This window comes from Lampetra planeri, chromosome 21, assembly GCF_965212315.1.
Source record: "Lampetra planeri chromosome 21, kcLamPlan1.2.h2, whole genome shotgun sequence".
Lineage (NCBI taxonomy): Eukaryota > Metazoa > Chordata > Hyperoartia > Petromyzontiformes > Petromyzontidae > Lampetra > Lampetra planeri.
The window spans coordinates 9656717-9672359 of NC_136127.1; the positions used below are offsets into that span (position 1 = coordinate 9656717).

The 15643-nt window shown below is 45.3% G+C and overlaps 1 protein-coding gene across 1 annotated transcript in view; it reads right to left on the reverse strand.

The window, feature by feature from the left end:
- Positions 1 to 15643, reverse strand: part of LOC144724654 (uncharacterized) — a 194446-nt gene that overhangs the window by 25334 nt on the left and 153469 nt on the right. The window contains exons 12-13 of the mRNA XM_078603951.1: positions 9521 to 9617; positions 5130 to 5609 (exon numbers count right to left, since the gene is read on the reverse strand). Of these exons, the coding sequence (XP_078460077.1) occupies positions 5130 to 5609; positions 9521 to 9617 (577 nt within the window). The remainder of the gene's footprint in view (positions 1 to 5129; positions 5610 to 9520; positions 9618 to 15643) is intronic.

The following is a 15643-nucleotide window of genomic DNA, read 5'->3' on the forward strand; positions in this document are numbered from 1 at the left end:
GGATTGTAAATATGAAATGTTCAAATGATGGGCCACTTTGTTGAGCTATCACGTGGCCAGGTCGCTTCTGAAAAATAAGTGAATACATCAGTGGCCTTTGCCTGGTAGGATGGGGATGGTTTTAATGGTCTAATTTGTATGTGTTTTAGTAAAAAAAAAATTTTTGTACTTTGTTGACACATTCCTACCCACCCCGACTGGACATCTGTGAAAAAGAGTTTCATAGCTCATCGGATTCCGCCAGTATAAATAAATATTCTGATGATTTTCCCGGTCACTGATCCGGAAATGAACCCCACCTGTGGCACGCTTCCGGGAGTGGCGGCGGAGTGGTTATTGCACTGTGTTGTAAACCCGGCAAGCCGCGTTCAGCTACAGTACATCATGGGGCATTTTTTGTTGTTGCCAGGATCAAAATATGAAAAATAAGAATAGGCTTTTACCCTTTCTGGAAATGTAACAGGAGGTGTTGTTCAAACACCAAATAGATACCTTTTGCAAGCAATGAAGTGTGCATTAAGCACACGTACTTGTGGCAAACATGCGAACAAACATGCTCCGATAGTATATGGGCATTGTCTTTGAAACTGATTGGCTTACACCAGAGACAAGCAGCCTCCTTTATGGCCTCGTCTCACCACCAGTGTGAGACCAAAGAACAACGACAAAAGGCGAACAGCACAACAACAATGCCACGTGTCGGAGCATTTGCAGCTCGGGTTGAGCAGCTACATCGTGGGATACCTATTCAGCTGCCGGCTAATGCTAACATTAGTGGCGAGTGATACATGAAATGGTCCTGATGGGTCCTTTCATCAACCCGCATTGTCCAGCGTGGTGAACTGTGGCCAATCAACCCACATAACCGACATGAGGAGGGCCTTCATCCAACAAAGAGCTGCCATTTATTATTACAACCAAGCTCGCGGCCGTGTTTGTCACGCAAATGAATAATTCACTGATACCTTCAAACACGTATATTAATTTCCAACTAATCAGTTGTGACGTCTTGAATGCAATCTCTGTCACGGCTGTACGAAGCTTAAATTCACGAGCAAATTATGTAACTGTTGCATACTTGTGCTCAAACTCCATGCATCTCAATGGGGCATTTGAAAATCCTTCCATCACAATCATGCCTTGTTAAGCGTTCGTTTAATTCCAGGCAATCCTGTTAGATTACATTTTATGCGCGGGCGTGTTTATCGCGCTGCTCTTTAAGCAACGTGTTAATTTATTCGTTATCACGCAAGTTCGGATGCTTTTACTCTATGGGGACATTTCCAGTTGCTTTTGAAATCCAAAAATAAGATGGCAATGTGTGTATTTTATTTCATTCCAGTAGGTCAAGGAACAGACGTTGTTTAGCAGAGGAAATGTTATTGATTTGAAGAAAAAAATAAAAATAAACACTTAAACTCAATAGAAAGTTTCCACTAAACATTTAGACTCAGGGGTTTTAAAATAACTTTTTTTTTATTCAAAGAGCTAAAGGTGCAACCCATGAATTCCTTGCGCAAGCCACTGCTGGCAGAAGGGCCTCCACGGAAGGGAGCTGAAGAGACCCTCTCTAGAGGCACTTCCGGCCTCCTCCACCCCCTGGTCTTCTCCACCTTCCTGGTCTCCTCCACCCCTCTGGTCTCCTCCACCTTCCTGGTCTCCTCCACCCCTCTGGTCTCCTCCACCTTCCTGGTCTCCTCCACCCCTCTGGTCTCCTCCACCTCCTGGTCTCCTCCACCTTCCTGGTCTCCTCCACCCCTCTGGTCTCCTCCACCCCTCTGGTCTCCTCCACCTTCCTGGTCTCCTCCACCCCTCTGGTCTCCTCCACCCCTCTGGTCTCCTCCACCCCTCTGGTCTCCTCCACCTTCCTGGTCTCCTCCACCCCTCTGGTCTCCTCCACCTTCCTGGTCTCCTCCACCCCTCTGGTCTTCTCCACCTTCCTGGTCTCCTCCACCCCTCTGGTCTCCTCCACCTTCCTGGTCTCCTCCACCCCTCTGGTCTCCTCCACCTCCTGGTCTTCTCCACCCTCTGACCTCCTCCACCCTCTGGTCTCCTCCACCCCTCTGACCTCCTCCACCCTCCTGGTCTCCTCCACCCTCCTGGTCTCCTCCACCCTCTGATCTCCTCCACTCCTCTGGTCTCCTCAACTCCTCCTGGTCTCCTCCACCACTCCTGGTCTCCTCCACCCTCTGGTCTCCTCCATCCTCCTGGTCTCCTCCACCCTCTGGCCTCCTCCATCCTCCTGGTCTCATCCACCCTCTGGTCTCCTCCACTCCTCTGGTCTCCTCCACCCTCCTGGTCTCCTCCACCCTCCTGCCCTCCACTCTTCTGGCCTCTAATCTTCTGAACGGGAGGCCACAAGAGTCGTCCTGCTAAGGGAACGTTGTTGTTCCAACAACACCAACACGAACACTTGTTGGGCACGACAACTGTTGTTGACGACCAGCTTCTTCTTCCCCTTAAGTCCCTTCCCGAGCAGAGAATGGCTTTGACTACGACATTAAAGATTGGTGCCAGAAATATTTGCACACTACTTGATCATATTGGCACCAGACAAAGGAAAGTGGAAACAAATGACGAAAGTTAAAACAAATGTGCAGTGAACACCTACGGGGATATCTTCCCACATGGATCGTGATGATAATAAGCCCATCATCTTATCTACCCTCTCCTCTATCCTTGCCAACATGCATCTTTCTGGGTTTTCCCCTAATCCCCTATATCCCACCTTCCGTGCCAGTAGCCTTCTGTCATTATTTCGATTGGCATTCTCCCCTTGTCCTTTTTGTAACTCCCACCCCCCCAGCCCTACACTCAATCCTAATCGAACCTCTGATGAGCACGGTTGGCTAGGCACAGAGTGAAAGAAGATCAACATACATAGATACATACAATCCTAATGGCCCCGCACAAACTCGACACTTCCATGCTGGCCAAGACATCTGGGAAGAAGGTGGAGATTTCCCACACACGCAGCCTCCTGATCGACCAACTTGCGGTGCACCCAATTTCTACTGCTGGTGGGAGGTGGGGGGGGGCTAATGGAGGGGGGGGGGGACTTAGGAACTGCCGTGCTGGGAAATCGAATGCCGAACCCGCGACTTCCGGATGAAGTCACAGGTGCATTAACCTTCAGACTAGAACCTCCAGAAGAGTAACTCGATGGGCGCCCGTCGAACCAGATTGCGGGGAAACCTAAAAACTCCCGTCGCTAAGAACAAGGTAGAGAATGAAAGGCGATCATCTTTAGATAATTAGCTCTGAAGAGCACGGCGATGAGAAGTGAGTTCGGTGCTGATAGATTGGTGAGGGACACTGAATTGGCAATGAGGGTAGAAGGAATTAGAATCCCCGTGCCAGCCATGGTCTGATGTGATTGTCCTGGGAAGGTTGTTTGGCAATACATTTGTGCCTAAATGTCCTAATTATGCCTCACCGTCTCCACTTGACACTTTTTTTGCTAATTTACCCTCTCTCGCCTCACCCATTATAGTGGGCTGGCAAAGTCTCCGAAGCCCACTATGCAAATGTGTTCTTCTGTGGCAGTTTACGTGACATAAAAATAAAACATTATGACAACACAGTTCGCGTGTCTCCTGCGAGACACTGCAGATATTTATGAGGTTTTTTTTCTCGTTTTTTGTGTAAGCAGCACTAAAATGCAATTTTAAATGAATTGCTGATGAGATGAAGTAGCACCATGTTTTTTTTGCCTGTGTTCCGTGCACTTATAACTGTACACCGGTGCTTGCCACATGCATTATTAAGAATATAAGAATGTACACATGTAATGCCTTTAGGTAAATCCAGATCATCCTTTTACATATCTGGTAACAAGCACTCTTATTCTATAATTCCTCAAAAATCCATATGTGTAGCTTCCACTCCTTGCAAGTTCGCCTCTAACTTGGGCTTTATTTCTCATGAAATATGTACTGGGGGCCCCCAAATATGTCCTGCTTACCACCCCCCTCCCCCCTTTCTGACAGCAGAGAGGAGTGGAAAGGAAATTATTTTCTCGAGATCAGCAGCGGTCAGCTTCGGCTGAAATTAAGTCGTGCGTGTAATAATTCATCTCCGTGCATCCCCGAGCAATTGAATTCATCGTCAGGATTCACGGTCGCGTGAATTTTCAAGATTTGTGTGGATTTCAAGATTTTTATTTTTTTAACATCGCATTGAATTGTAGCGCCTCTAAGTGGCTGCACGGGTGACGTGAACCCATTACATGCGACACATACGAATCTAAAAAACATATATTTTTCATACACGCTATTCGACACTACTAATGGGGTAGAGCGGCGGTTGAGTGTACAACATTCGTTGGCACGTGTTGTGACGGGTACTGCAAGATCCGACCATGTTTGCCCGGTGCTCTCTGAGCTGCATTGGCTTCCGGTTGCTGAATGGATACATTATAAGCTCGCTCGCACTCATTACACATGCAGTTTTTTTTCCACAAATGAACCACAATACCTTTCTGATTTCGTCAAGGAGCATACACCATCACGCAAACTCCGGTCATCTTCGCAGTGGCTTTTGGCTCGCCATCAAACAAAGACGATCACTGCATCGCGCACTTATAGATGCGCTTCTGCGGCTGTCTGAAAGTCTCTCCCTTCCGATATCAGGAAGCCACTGGAGCTATGCACTTTAAAATCTAGATCGAAAACTAATTTCTTCAGAACTGATTTTTGTGTTTAGTTTGTCCTTCCCCCGCACCTCCCATGAGCACGGTTGGCTACGTACGGCGCAAAAGAAATTCAACATACCGCACGATGGACCCGAAAACTAAGCTTAATTCCTGGGCCACTGCTACCATCAATGGCCAGCGATATCAGAACTGGTCCTACCTTCACCAACCCACATGGACCAGCGTGGTGAAGTATGTAAAAAAAAACACGAAGGAAATTACGTGGCGGAGTCTCTATCCATTGCTGCATTTATCTATTTTATAATTTTATCATTTACGTGATCTTCCAGTAATATCTGGTAACAGCCACTCTCATGCTCTTGCTCCTGACACAGTCATACGCGTCTTATTTTGCACTCTGTCAAGAGCATGCCCCGGCCTGCGTTCAGTTTTTGTGATGCCACCTTAACGCCGCCGCCGCCGAGTTCTCACTCACCTGAGATGGCGAGCCTGGGCACAGGAGCTGCTGCGCCGTGACTTCCCTCCGGCAAGGCCCCTCCAGCTTCACGCAGTGGCGGCCGTTTCTCGTTTTCCCACGCGTCAGATTTGCGGGCGCCGTCGCCCGCCTCCGCCTCGCTCCCTCGCAGAGCGGCGCCGGTGTGGCCTCGCGGTGCCCACCGTGGTTTCGCGCGCCAGGGGCGGCCTGGGCCTGGCTCGCCGTGCGAAGCACCGTGCGGCTCCGCGTGCAGTAGCTTGCGCGCCAGGGGGCCGCGTGGAGCGCCGGGTGGAATTGTCGACTTCTGCTGCGGGCAATTGTGGGGAGATTCAGAGGGCTTCTGGGATTGTTTCTGGGCGTTCTGGGAGGTGAGGCTGAGCACGCGCCATAGGGACGTTCTGCCACCGCTGCGTGTGGCTGGTTCCACAGGGGGAAATGTTCCGATGCCGCTGTCCAGAGTATGCGTCTCACGTGCAAAATCTGCTCGAGGGAACAACGTGGTGGGGGGGAAACGCGAAAGAAAATAAAACACACAAGCTAAACTATGTTTATTTTACCGGGTAAGGCCTGCTGAGCTATGTAGCTCTTTTTCAGAAGAGACCTGGCCACAAATGATAGCGCAACGAAGTGGCTTATCACGTAGAAATGTATAGCAGCCGGATAATCAAAACTCACGTTTCTAAATTTGGAAGGAAAAAGCGTAGGATCCGGAGAAAAATCCACCCGACCACGGGGAGAACATGCAAACTCTAAAGCTACAGGCGTCAGGGTCGGGATCGAACTCACGAGCTCACGTATACCAGGCGAGGTTGTTAACAATCGTTTATATTGATATTATGATTCATAATTAGTTTATTGTAGGATAGATCAGCATGTGGGTATAATTGAATTTTTTTTTCACTTTAAACCCTCCACCACCTGATAGAGCCAATCAAATAAATTTGTCAACGTGGACGAATGTGCAAATTGGTTAGGGCTTTTCAGCAGGCCAGAATGTTGAACAGCAAGCAAAAGTGTTGACAATTCGCTGGAAGTTACATCCAGCATCATCAGGTATAAACAAAAGCTCAGCTCTCACGAAGAGTTGAGCTTTGCTTTTTTTAATACCTACACTATCTAACCCTAAAAGAAACAAATTTTGAATCAAAACACATACAACTTTATTTTTTTTATCGTACTTAAATAAATACTTGCATGGCCAAAAGTGAGCAGATTGTTTAAAGCAATATCTGTTATCCCTTCAGTCATCTGGCACACCCTTGAGCACATTTATTGAATGGAGTTAAGGCCTTTAGGAAATTAAACCAGTAAATTTCAATTTTATTTTTTCCATGTATCACTGTGAAAACAAGAAATCCTATGTTCTTCCGTAGGAGCAAGAGTTTTGTTTCATCAAGTCGTTGAGATTCTCGGCGATGAGATTTGATTCTCAGCCACGGCGAACATTAGTGGCGAGTGATAAATGAGCCGGTCTTGGGCACCTGCCTTCACGAACCTGCACTGATCAGCATGATAAAGTACGGTTTGACCATACGCACTACCACTATACACTATTCTTTTTTATAGCGCATAGTGTAGTGTGAATGGTCAAATCAGCCCCACGACATTCATATGACGGAGGTCTTCATTGACCGGTGGATGGACAAAGGGGTGCAATTATTTATTATTATTTTTATTATAGGAATACTTCTAACAGTGGTGCAGTAATGTCGTGCGTCAACAATCTGCAATCCAGTGCTGCCACCTGTCCTGGATTTAGATTTTTAGATAGCTGCAGTCCTGGGAAATCTACAAGTCTTGCCGGGACATTAATATTCCTGGCTTTTGTCAGTTGCGTAACTCTATTAGTAATAATGACAACAAACCACTCAAGGCAATGCATTTACATTGAGCTCCGTTCTTTGGTATTGTGAAATACCCTTCTTCCCATCAAATGTATTGCTTTTTTTGTATCAGATATCATTTCAATTCTTTTTCTTGTTTACCCAGGAAAGCCTCACTGAGTCTTATGAGGGCCCTGCCATGTGTTCTTAGCAGGGAGCAATTGCTGCTACGTATAATTCCAACCGAGTCATCTGTAATCTTTCCAATTTGTCCAATTTGCACCGTGACGCTGGGCACACACACAGCGTCCTCCTCTTAAAAATCACGTCAAGGGGATCTTTAACGACCACCGTGAAGCATTCACCGTGTATCTTTACGGTGAGTACAGTGGCAGTATTCACCAGGGCGGCCGCTGGGTTCGAACCGTGAAACTCTGCAACGAGCGGCGAAGGCGCTACCGCTAGGCCCTGCCACCATGCCAAGTGGCTACCCTGGCTGGCGAGCTATATGCAAAAACATGAAACGGATGCTCTCGTGTCTGTTTCGCCATTGGAACTGATGAAGCGTGTGCACTGCGAGCGACCATGTGGGCAAGCAAAAATCACGTGAGAGATTTCCAATATTTTTTCTCAATGTGGGACGGTGGTGGGGGTTTCTCTCCCCCACGTTTTGATATTTCTCACGACTTCGGTGGGAATGCTGCACACACTGTCATCGTTTCTAGATGTGACTTGGGTGTAAATGGTGGCGGTGGTGCTGCTGCCACCGCTGCTGCTACTGCTGCTGTTACATTGGGCTACCTTCGAAAATGAGAACTTTCAATTACCCTGTCACTCTTGGATATTCTGGCTTATTCATGAATACATTCATGAATAAACACCGCTGCACGGAAAATCTAAAAATATATTTCAACAAATTTTGTTTTTGCACTTTTCTGTGACTGGTACAGTCGCTGGTCAACCCAAACAACAGACTTGGAATTGTATGGGATTTGCAATCCTTCCCTACACATGATGGAATGCTGCCACGGTGTAACGGTTAAGTCCTTTGGACATACAATCCCAAAGGTGGCTGGTTCAAGTGTGGGCTACTCCTCCCCCTCTTTCAAAACGCCTGGCCACCAGTGATAGAGTAGACAAACCTCCCCCCCCCCCATCCAGATGGGTTCTTCAAAGCTCCATCTAGCGGCGGAGGCCCGTACCTTCAGCAGTGGCGCGTAATTGGAAGACCTTCGCTCCTAAAAATAGCACTTGCCCATTCAACACTGCTGCTCAACCTGCGTTCTCAACAGCAGCCGTTATTGAATTGGTCACAAACCTGCAATTAAATGCAATGGGGGGTAGGGGAAACACGGTGGGGGGGGGGGCATGCAATGCTATGTAGGGCTGCTGAACCGCCACCTCTCATTTGATCCTCAGCTGTAGATACCTGAGGGCTGAGTTGTGTGTATGTACGCCTGTGAGTGTCCGTCATTACATTTGTCTTCAATACCCAAATCCCAAGCTGCTTTAACGGCTATTTTATGGCCCGCAGATCCCCCCACTATAACATTATCATCATCGTTAAAGAGTTCAAATGATGTAATTTAATTTAAATAGATTTCACATTTTCCAGCCCTAATTATGACAGGTTTTTATGCCCAAAATATCACTCACGGGTCTCATTACTCAGAGGCATTGAGACCAGCTGTCCCTTCCTGCCCCCCGCCTCGCCCCCCCACCCCTCACCCTCCCCCACAACCCTCTTCCCTTCGAGGCAGAGGCAACATCAGCAGCAATCAGTGCCTGGGGTAGTGGATGCCTGCTTGGCAACATTACAGGCTAAAAGGCCAAGGGAGGCCAAGATATCTGAGATTAAAATCTTTATGGCAGTTGGCTCGGCTGAAAGCGTGATGGATTTTCAATGTTGGGCATTGCCGGCAAAAATGCCCGCAATGCGTACAACTGCATCGTGGCATTTTCCACGTTTCGGCCGGAAGAACTTATTCATCACCGTATTATTTTTTTTACTTTTATTTTAGTTTTTAGGTTTTTTTTTTCTCCTTCGCTTTCTCTCTTTGTGCTTGCTCACATTCTGCACCATTCATCTGCGTGACCCTTTCCTAACCCTAATACACTTCTCTTGACATTTCCTTTCTTTCTCATCACGCAACGTGAAGCGTAAAATGTTACATTTCTCCATATCGTCCCTGTAACCTGTTCACATCAGAGTCTGAGTCACCGCCGCCTCCTTTCAAAGCCCGCGCAGTATTGTTTTTATGTAATTTTTCCGTACACATTCGGAGGAAAAGTGTGTGCATGTGTGTGCATCTAGGCGAGCAGCAAGACCACTCTCACTGGACGCGAGGCAAATGTTAATAACGATAAACAAATAAAACGAAATAACACAAACACACACAAAACCCAACCACATCAGGCGATTTAATAGGCACACGACCCTTTTCATTACAAAATAAATGTGAAATATCTTATCGGCCACGCTTGCTGCCACGCAACGCATTACGATTTCGTGATGGCGTTTTTTGTTGTTGTTGTTATCTGTGCTTGCGTCTCGTTTTTTTTGCTCACCTGTGAAGCGCTGCCCATCTCCCCGCGGTGATGACGATTCTCCGCGCGATGCAGGTGACACGCCGTCCCCAATCGCATCCTCTTCACCGGTGGTGCGCTGAGGCAAAGGAATGGATGGGGAACGTGAAAGGTTACACGGTTTCAAGTGTCACGCTGATAATTTTGTTTAACCGGGCGAAGAGAACCCGGGCAGTAGGAGCTCTGCACGTGGCCTTTGGGGGCAATCAGCGAGGATTGGTGGATCGCGCACAGATGTTGTGAAATTCCCTTCCCGTGGGCCGTCGAGGTGCCATACTCTGGCTCGCCAGGAGGAGGCAGGGCAGCAAGGGGACTAATCGCCATCTGTTTCGATCTGTACAGGGATGGAGTGTTGTGCTCGTGCAAGCTGGGGCTTTTCTCTGGGTGCTCTGGTTTCCTCCCACTTGAATTATTAACACTCGTCATTCATGGCTGAAAACATCTTAAAAATAAAAGCCCAGCGCAGGGCCCTTGTCTGAAAAAGAGTCCTATGATTCAGTGTGGGATACATAAATAAAGTAACTCAAGACACCAGGATAGAGTTTCAAAAGTAAAAAAACAAACAAATAAAGTACAGTTCAGCAATGAAACAAATATAAATCAGGGCAAAAACAACCGTGTCGTCACGTGAGAAATAAAAAAACTGCACAAACATAAATCAGTGTTCAATAATGGGTGCCCTGGAGCGTAAGGGGGCTCCTCCGGCAGAATGTTTTTGAGACTGATGAAAGTAAAATTAAGTTACAAAAACATGAAACAGATAGAGGGTAACTATTGTTCTAATATGTAAACAGACGAGGATAGATATTCTTGGTTCTGATGATGATTGCTTGTGTTGCAGTCGAAACGTCGTGAGAATTTGTATTGTTTTATAGTTATATTATTTTATTATTTCCCTTCTACGTGACTTTACCAAAAGAACCAAGAATATGAATCCCTGCAGTCACGAAAGCTTTAAATCAAAATTTAGACGAGGATAGAATGCAGGTGGTTTCTCTTTTTACTTAAAATGGTGACATTTATGCCACAAAATGTATTGTTTATGTTTAGTATTACACTTGTTTCGCCAAGAAAACCTCACTGAGTGTAATCTATTTTTAAGGTTGGTCCTGATACGTTTTTGCAGTAGTTGGACAATGATTAGTAACTATTCAATAATTTTTAAAACGTGGTAAATGTGGACAATAATGCTGGCACACAATGGCCCACTCTTCATCAAATGGCATCACAACATATTTAGCATCCACTCTGAAACAGATGATGCATATTTCATGGCAAATACAGTGGGCGTATTAACTAGAGAAACCTGCAGGAATTGAAACACGAACCTCTGTGACAAGCGAGTGAATGAGCTACTGCGAGGCAATGTTACTAGCTCCGATTAGCATGCTTAGCTACGTACGGTGCGAAAGAAGTTCAACATACATATTTATCCCGATTGTATTATCAGCATCGTGCCGTGAGACAAAATATCCAGTCGAATCTCTTCCAGAGCAGTGCAAACCTTTGTGTTCTAGAATGGTCCACGGGAGCGGATATCAAAGAGCTGCCCCTTTGGGGATCTGTAAAGGGCAGGACTTTCGCACCCACTCTGCATATGAAATTAATTTTCATCACGTGACAGTCGTTCCAGTATTTTAAGTACGAAAGCTGGAATTTAGCCAAAATTGAGGACCGAACCAAGTTTACATGTGCCGCATTTTTGCCCAGTCATTGGCGACCGGTCTCAGGCCATCAATGTCACTCCCCTTGAGAAACCCCTGTTTAATCACAGGTGAATTCGAGGCCAGCTCTGACCTCTGACCTCTGAACCACCCGGCGCTCTCTCAGGTGGTTGCTCTCCTGAGGTTCAGGTTTCAATTTCAGTTTGGTTGATGTTGTTGTTGTAATAAGCACAGTAATACCTGGCCCTGATGGAATGCAATCTCACGTCGCTTCCAATCTGATTAACGCGACTCGCTGGGGGGACGCTTAAAAGCGTTCGGTTGAGAACGGCGCACGCGAAAAGGGTGGTCCCCAATAGCCACCCCTGGGTGGCAGGGTGGAGCAGCGGTAAACACGCGTGCCTCACGGCAAGATGAGAAAGGCCTGGGTTCCATTCTCAACTCTGGCACCTTCCTGTGTGGTTTCCTCCGAGTTATCCGCTCCCCCTTGGCTAATGAAAACCATAGCCAAACATCCCAATGCTGAAAAATTACCCGTAAATCACCCGATTGCGATTGCACACAGCTACAACATCGCCTGCCGCAGCGAAAACTTGGCATGAAAAAATTAACCCGTAAAAACCAAGTTTTTCACTATAAATCCTTTATATGCGTGGCGGCTAGAGTCCTCTCGTCCTCTGGCTTGAGATGGCTGCCACCTATGGGTCAGATGATTGCCTGGCAGCATTAAGCAATTGGTAATGAAATATAATTTTTTTTTTTTCCTAAAAAGTGTAAAAAAAACAATTTTCACGAAAATTAATTGTCACGCACAACGAGTCTGTGTGTAAAATGTCAGCTCGATTGGATCACGGGAAGTGGGTTAAAAAACGACCGAAAGATTTGCACGGTCGTAAGCGCGCAAGCAAGCAAGCGAACTTAATATAAAGGATTTAAATAAAAAACGACCGAAAGATTTGCACGGTCGTAAGCACGCAAGCAAGCAAGCAGGCGAACTTAATATAAAGGATTTAAAAAGAGTTGAGACTGAGTGGGGCTTTTGTGGGTTAACAGCAGGCGTAGTAAAACTAATAACGATGATACACAAGGGCCCTCAGATGGCATTGTATACACGAACATTTTTCAGTTGAGTTCGGTTTTATCGCAATATCTCTGTCTCATTTCTGTATGGCAAGAAGTGTTGTTGGCTGCTGGGCGAGAAGAGCAACGGAGTGAGTGGCTGCGAGAGGAGGCAATGGGGCCGTCCATAAATGACGTCATGCGATTTTGGACGATTTTTGACCCCCTCCTCCCCCTTCGTCACACGGCGTCACAAAAAGTCAGACCCCCCCCCCCTCAAATATGACGTCACAAAACTCTGCCCCCCCCCCAAAAAAAAACATGCTTCAAATCGCTTTAAACTATTGTCATTGTAGTGCAGATTTAATGTGGCGCTGCACTCTGATGTTGTAGGAGAAAACATGCATTAAAAAGTCTATTTAATTAAGTAGAACGTGTTGTGTATATTTATTGAAAGTTGCGCATTTTGATGTGACGTCACATTTCTCACCCCCCCCCCTCATCACACATCGTCACAAATGTCTGACCTCCCCCCCCCCTAGGTGCGTGACGTCATTTATGGACGGCCATATTGCGGAGATGGAGCGGTGAGATCGGCGTCTGCGCAGGTGCTTTGTTGTATCGCAGGACTGTGAGGGATTGAGAAGGCTTGGGTCTGCAGCCGTTGAGTTTGAGTTTCTTTGCTTGGGTGCCGTAATGGCGAGATGTTATCTGCCTCGCCTGGTATGCAGGAGGTCGTGGGTTCCATCCCGACCCTGACAACGCCTGCTGTATATTTGGAGTTTGCGTGTCTCTCTCTCATCACCACGGTGGCTAGGAGATGTTAACTCCCTCGCCTGGTATGCAGGAGGTCGTGGGTTTCATCCCGACCCTGACAACGCCTGCTGTATATTTGGAGTTTGCGTGTCTCTCTCTCATCACCACGGTGGCTAGGAGATGTTAACTCCCTCGCCTGGTATGCAGGAGGTCGTGGGTTCCATCCCGACCCTGACAACGCCTGCTGTATATTTTTGGAGTTTGCGTGTCGCGCTCACCGGAGTCACGTGAATTTTTTCTCCGTTTTTTCCCCCTCCACATTTAGAATCAACATCACACGTTTCCAGCCACTTAGTTGAGCTGTGATTTGTGGCTGGGTCGCTTCTGAAAAATAGCTATATAACTCAATGGGCCTTACCTGGCAAATTTTTAATGTAATTGTTTATATTCTTGGTTCTTTCGGTAAAGTCACGTAGAGGGGAAATAATTAAGTAATAAAAATAAAACATAATACAATTTAATTCTCACAACGTTTCGCCCACAACGCAAGCGGCCGTCCTCAGGTGAATAAACAGAGCTGTCGGAAAGACAGCGTCCTAATGAACACTGCTAAGCTTGGCAGCGTATTTTAAGCTGGGTGGGAGGAGGAGAGCGCCTTGACAAAGGAGTTAACATATCAACAGAGGAATTTATCATATTAATGACAAATGCAGATATGTGGTAAGTCACTCCTTGTGGAATGTGTAGGCGGTGGGGGGGGGGTCTCAAAGTCATATTATGCAAGTGTATTATGTAGGATTAGCAGTGCACTAGCTTGATACGCGGTGGTTTGGGCTGTTGCAGTTCTTTATTATTAAAATTTCCCTCCCTTTATTACTGCTACTACTAACTACTACTGAGTTAGTAGTAGTTAGTAGTAGTATTCTACTGAGTTAGTAGTAGTTAGTAGTAGTATTGTACTGAGTTAGTAGTAGTTAGTAGTAGTATTCTAATGAGTTAGTAGTAGTTAGTAGTAGTATCCTACTGAGTTAGTAGTAGTTAGTAGTATTGTACCGAGTTAGTAGTAGTTAGTAGTAGTATTATACTGAGTTAGTAGTAGTTAGTAGTAGTATTATACTGAGTTAGTAGTAGTTAGTAGTAGTATTCTACTGAGTTAGTAGTAGTTAGTAGTATTGTACCGAGTTAGTAGTAGTTAGTAGTAGTATTCTACCGAGTTATTAGTAGTTAGTAGTAGTATCCTACTGAGTTAGTAGTAGTAAGTAGTATTGTACCGAGTTAGTAGTAGTTAGTAGTAGTATTCTACCGAGTTATTAGTAGTTACTAGTAGTATTCTACTGAGTTAGTAGTAGTTAGTAGTAGTATCCTACCGAGTTAGTAGTAGTAAGTAGTAGTATTGTACTGAGTTAGTAGTAGTTAGTAGTAGTATCCTACCGAGTTAGTAGTAGTTAGTAGTAGTATTGTACTGAGTTAGTAGTAGTATTCTACTGAGTTAGTAGTAGTTAGTAGTAGTAACCTACTGAGTTAGTAGTAGTAAGTAGTATTGTACCGAGTTAGTAGTAGTTAGTAGTATTGTACTGAGTTAGTAGTAGTATTGTACTGAGTTAGTAGTAGTTAGTAGTAGTAACCTACTGAGTTAGTAGTAGTTAGTAGTAGTATTATACTGAGTTAGTAGTAGTTAGTAGTAGTATTGTACCGAGTTAGTAGTAGTTAGTAGTAGTATTATACTGAGTTAGTAGTAGTTAGTAGTAGTATTATACTGAGTTAGTAGTAGTATTGTACTGAGTTAGTAGTAGTTAGTAGTAGTATTCTACCGAGTTAGTAGTAGTTAGTAGTAGTATTATACTGAGTTAGTAGTAGTTAGTAGTAGTATTATACTGAGTTAGTAGTAGTATTATACTGAGTTAGTAGTAGTTAGTAGTAGTATTGTACCGAGTTAGTAGTAGTTAGTAGTAGTATCCTACCGAGTTAGTAGTAGTTAGTAGTAGTATTATACTGAGTTAGTAGTAGTTAGTAGTAGTATTGTACCGAGTTAGTAGTAGTTAGTAGTAGTAACCTACTGAGTTAGTAGTAGTTAGTAGTAGTATTATACTGAGTTAGTAGTAGTTAGTAGTAGTATTGTACCGAGTTAGTAGTAGTTAGTAGTAGTATTATACTGAGTTAGTAGTAGTTAGTAGTAGTATTATACTGAGTTAGTAGTAGTTAGTAGTAGTATCCTACCGAGTTAGTAGTAGTTAGTAGTAGTATTCTGTAGCCTGGTTCTTAACCTTGGTGAATGTATTGGCAGTCTGTAATGTAGACTGTAGCCTGGTTCTTAACCTTGTAGAGTGTATTGGCAGTCTATAATGTAGACTGTAGCCTGGTTCTTAACCTTGTAGAGTGTACTGGCAGTCTATAATGTAGACTGTAGCCTGGTTCTTAACCTTGGTGAGTGTATTGGCAGTCTATAATGTAGACTGTAGCCTGGTTCTTAACCTTGTAGAGTGTACTGGCAGTCTATAATGTAGACTGTAGCCTGGTTCTTAACCTTGGTGAGTGTATTGGCAGTCTATAATGTAGACTGTAGCCTGGTTCTTAACCTTGGTGAGTGTATTGGCAGTCTATAATGTAGACTGTAGCAATGGTTATT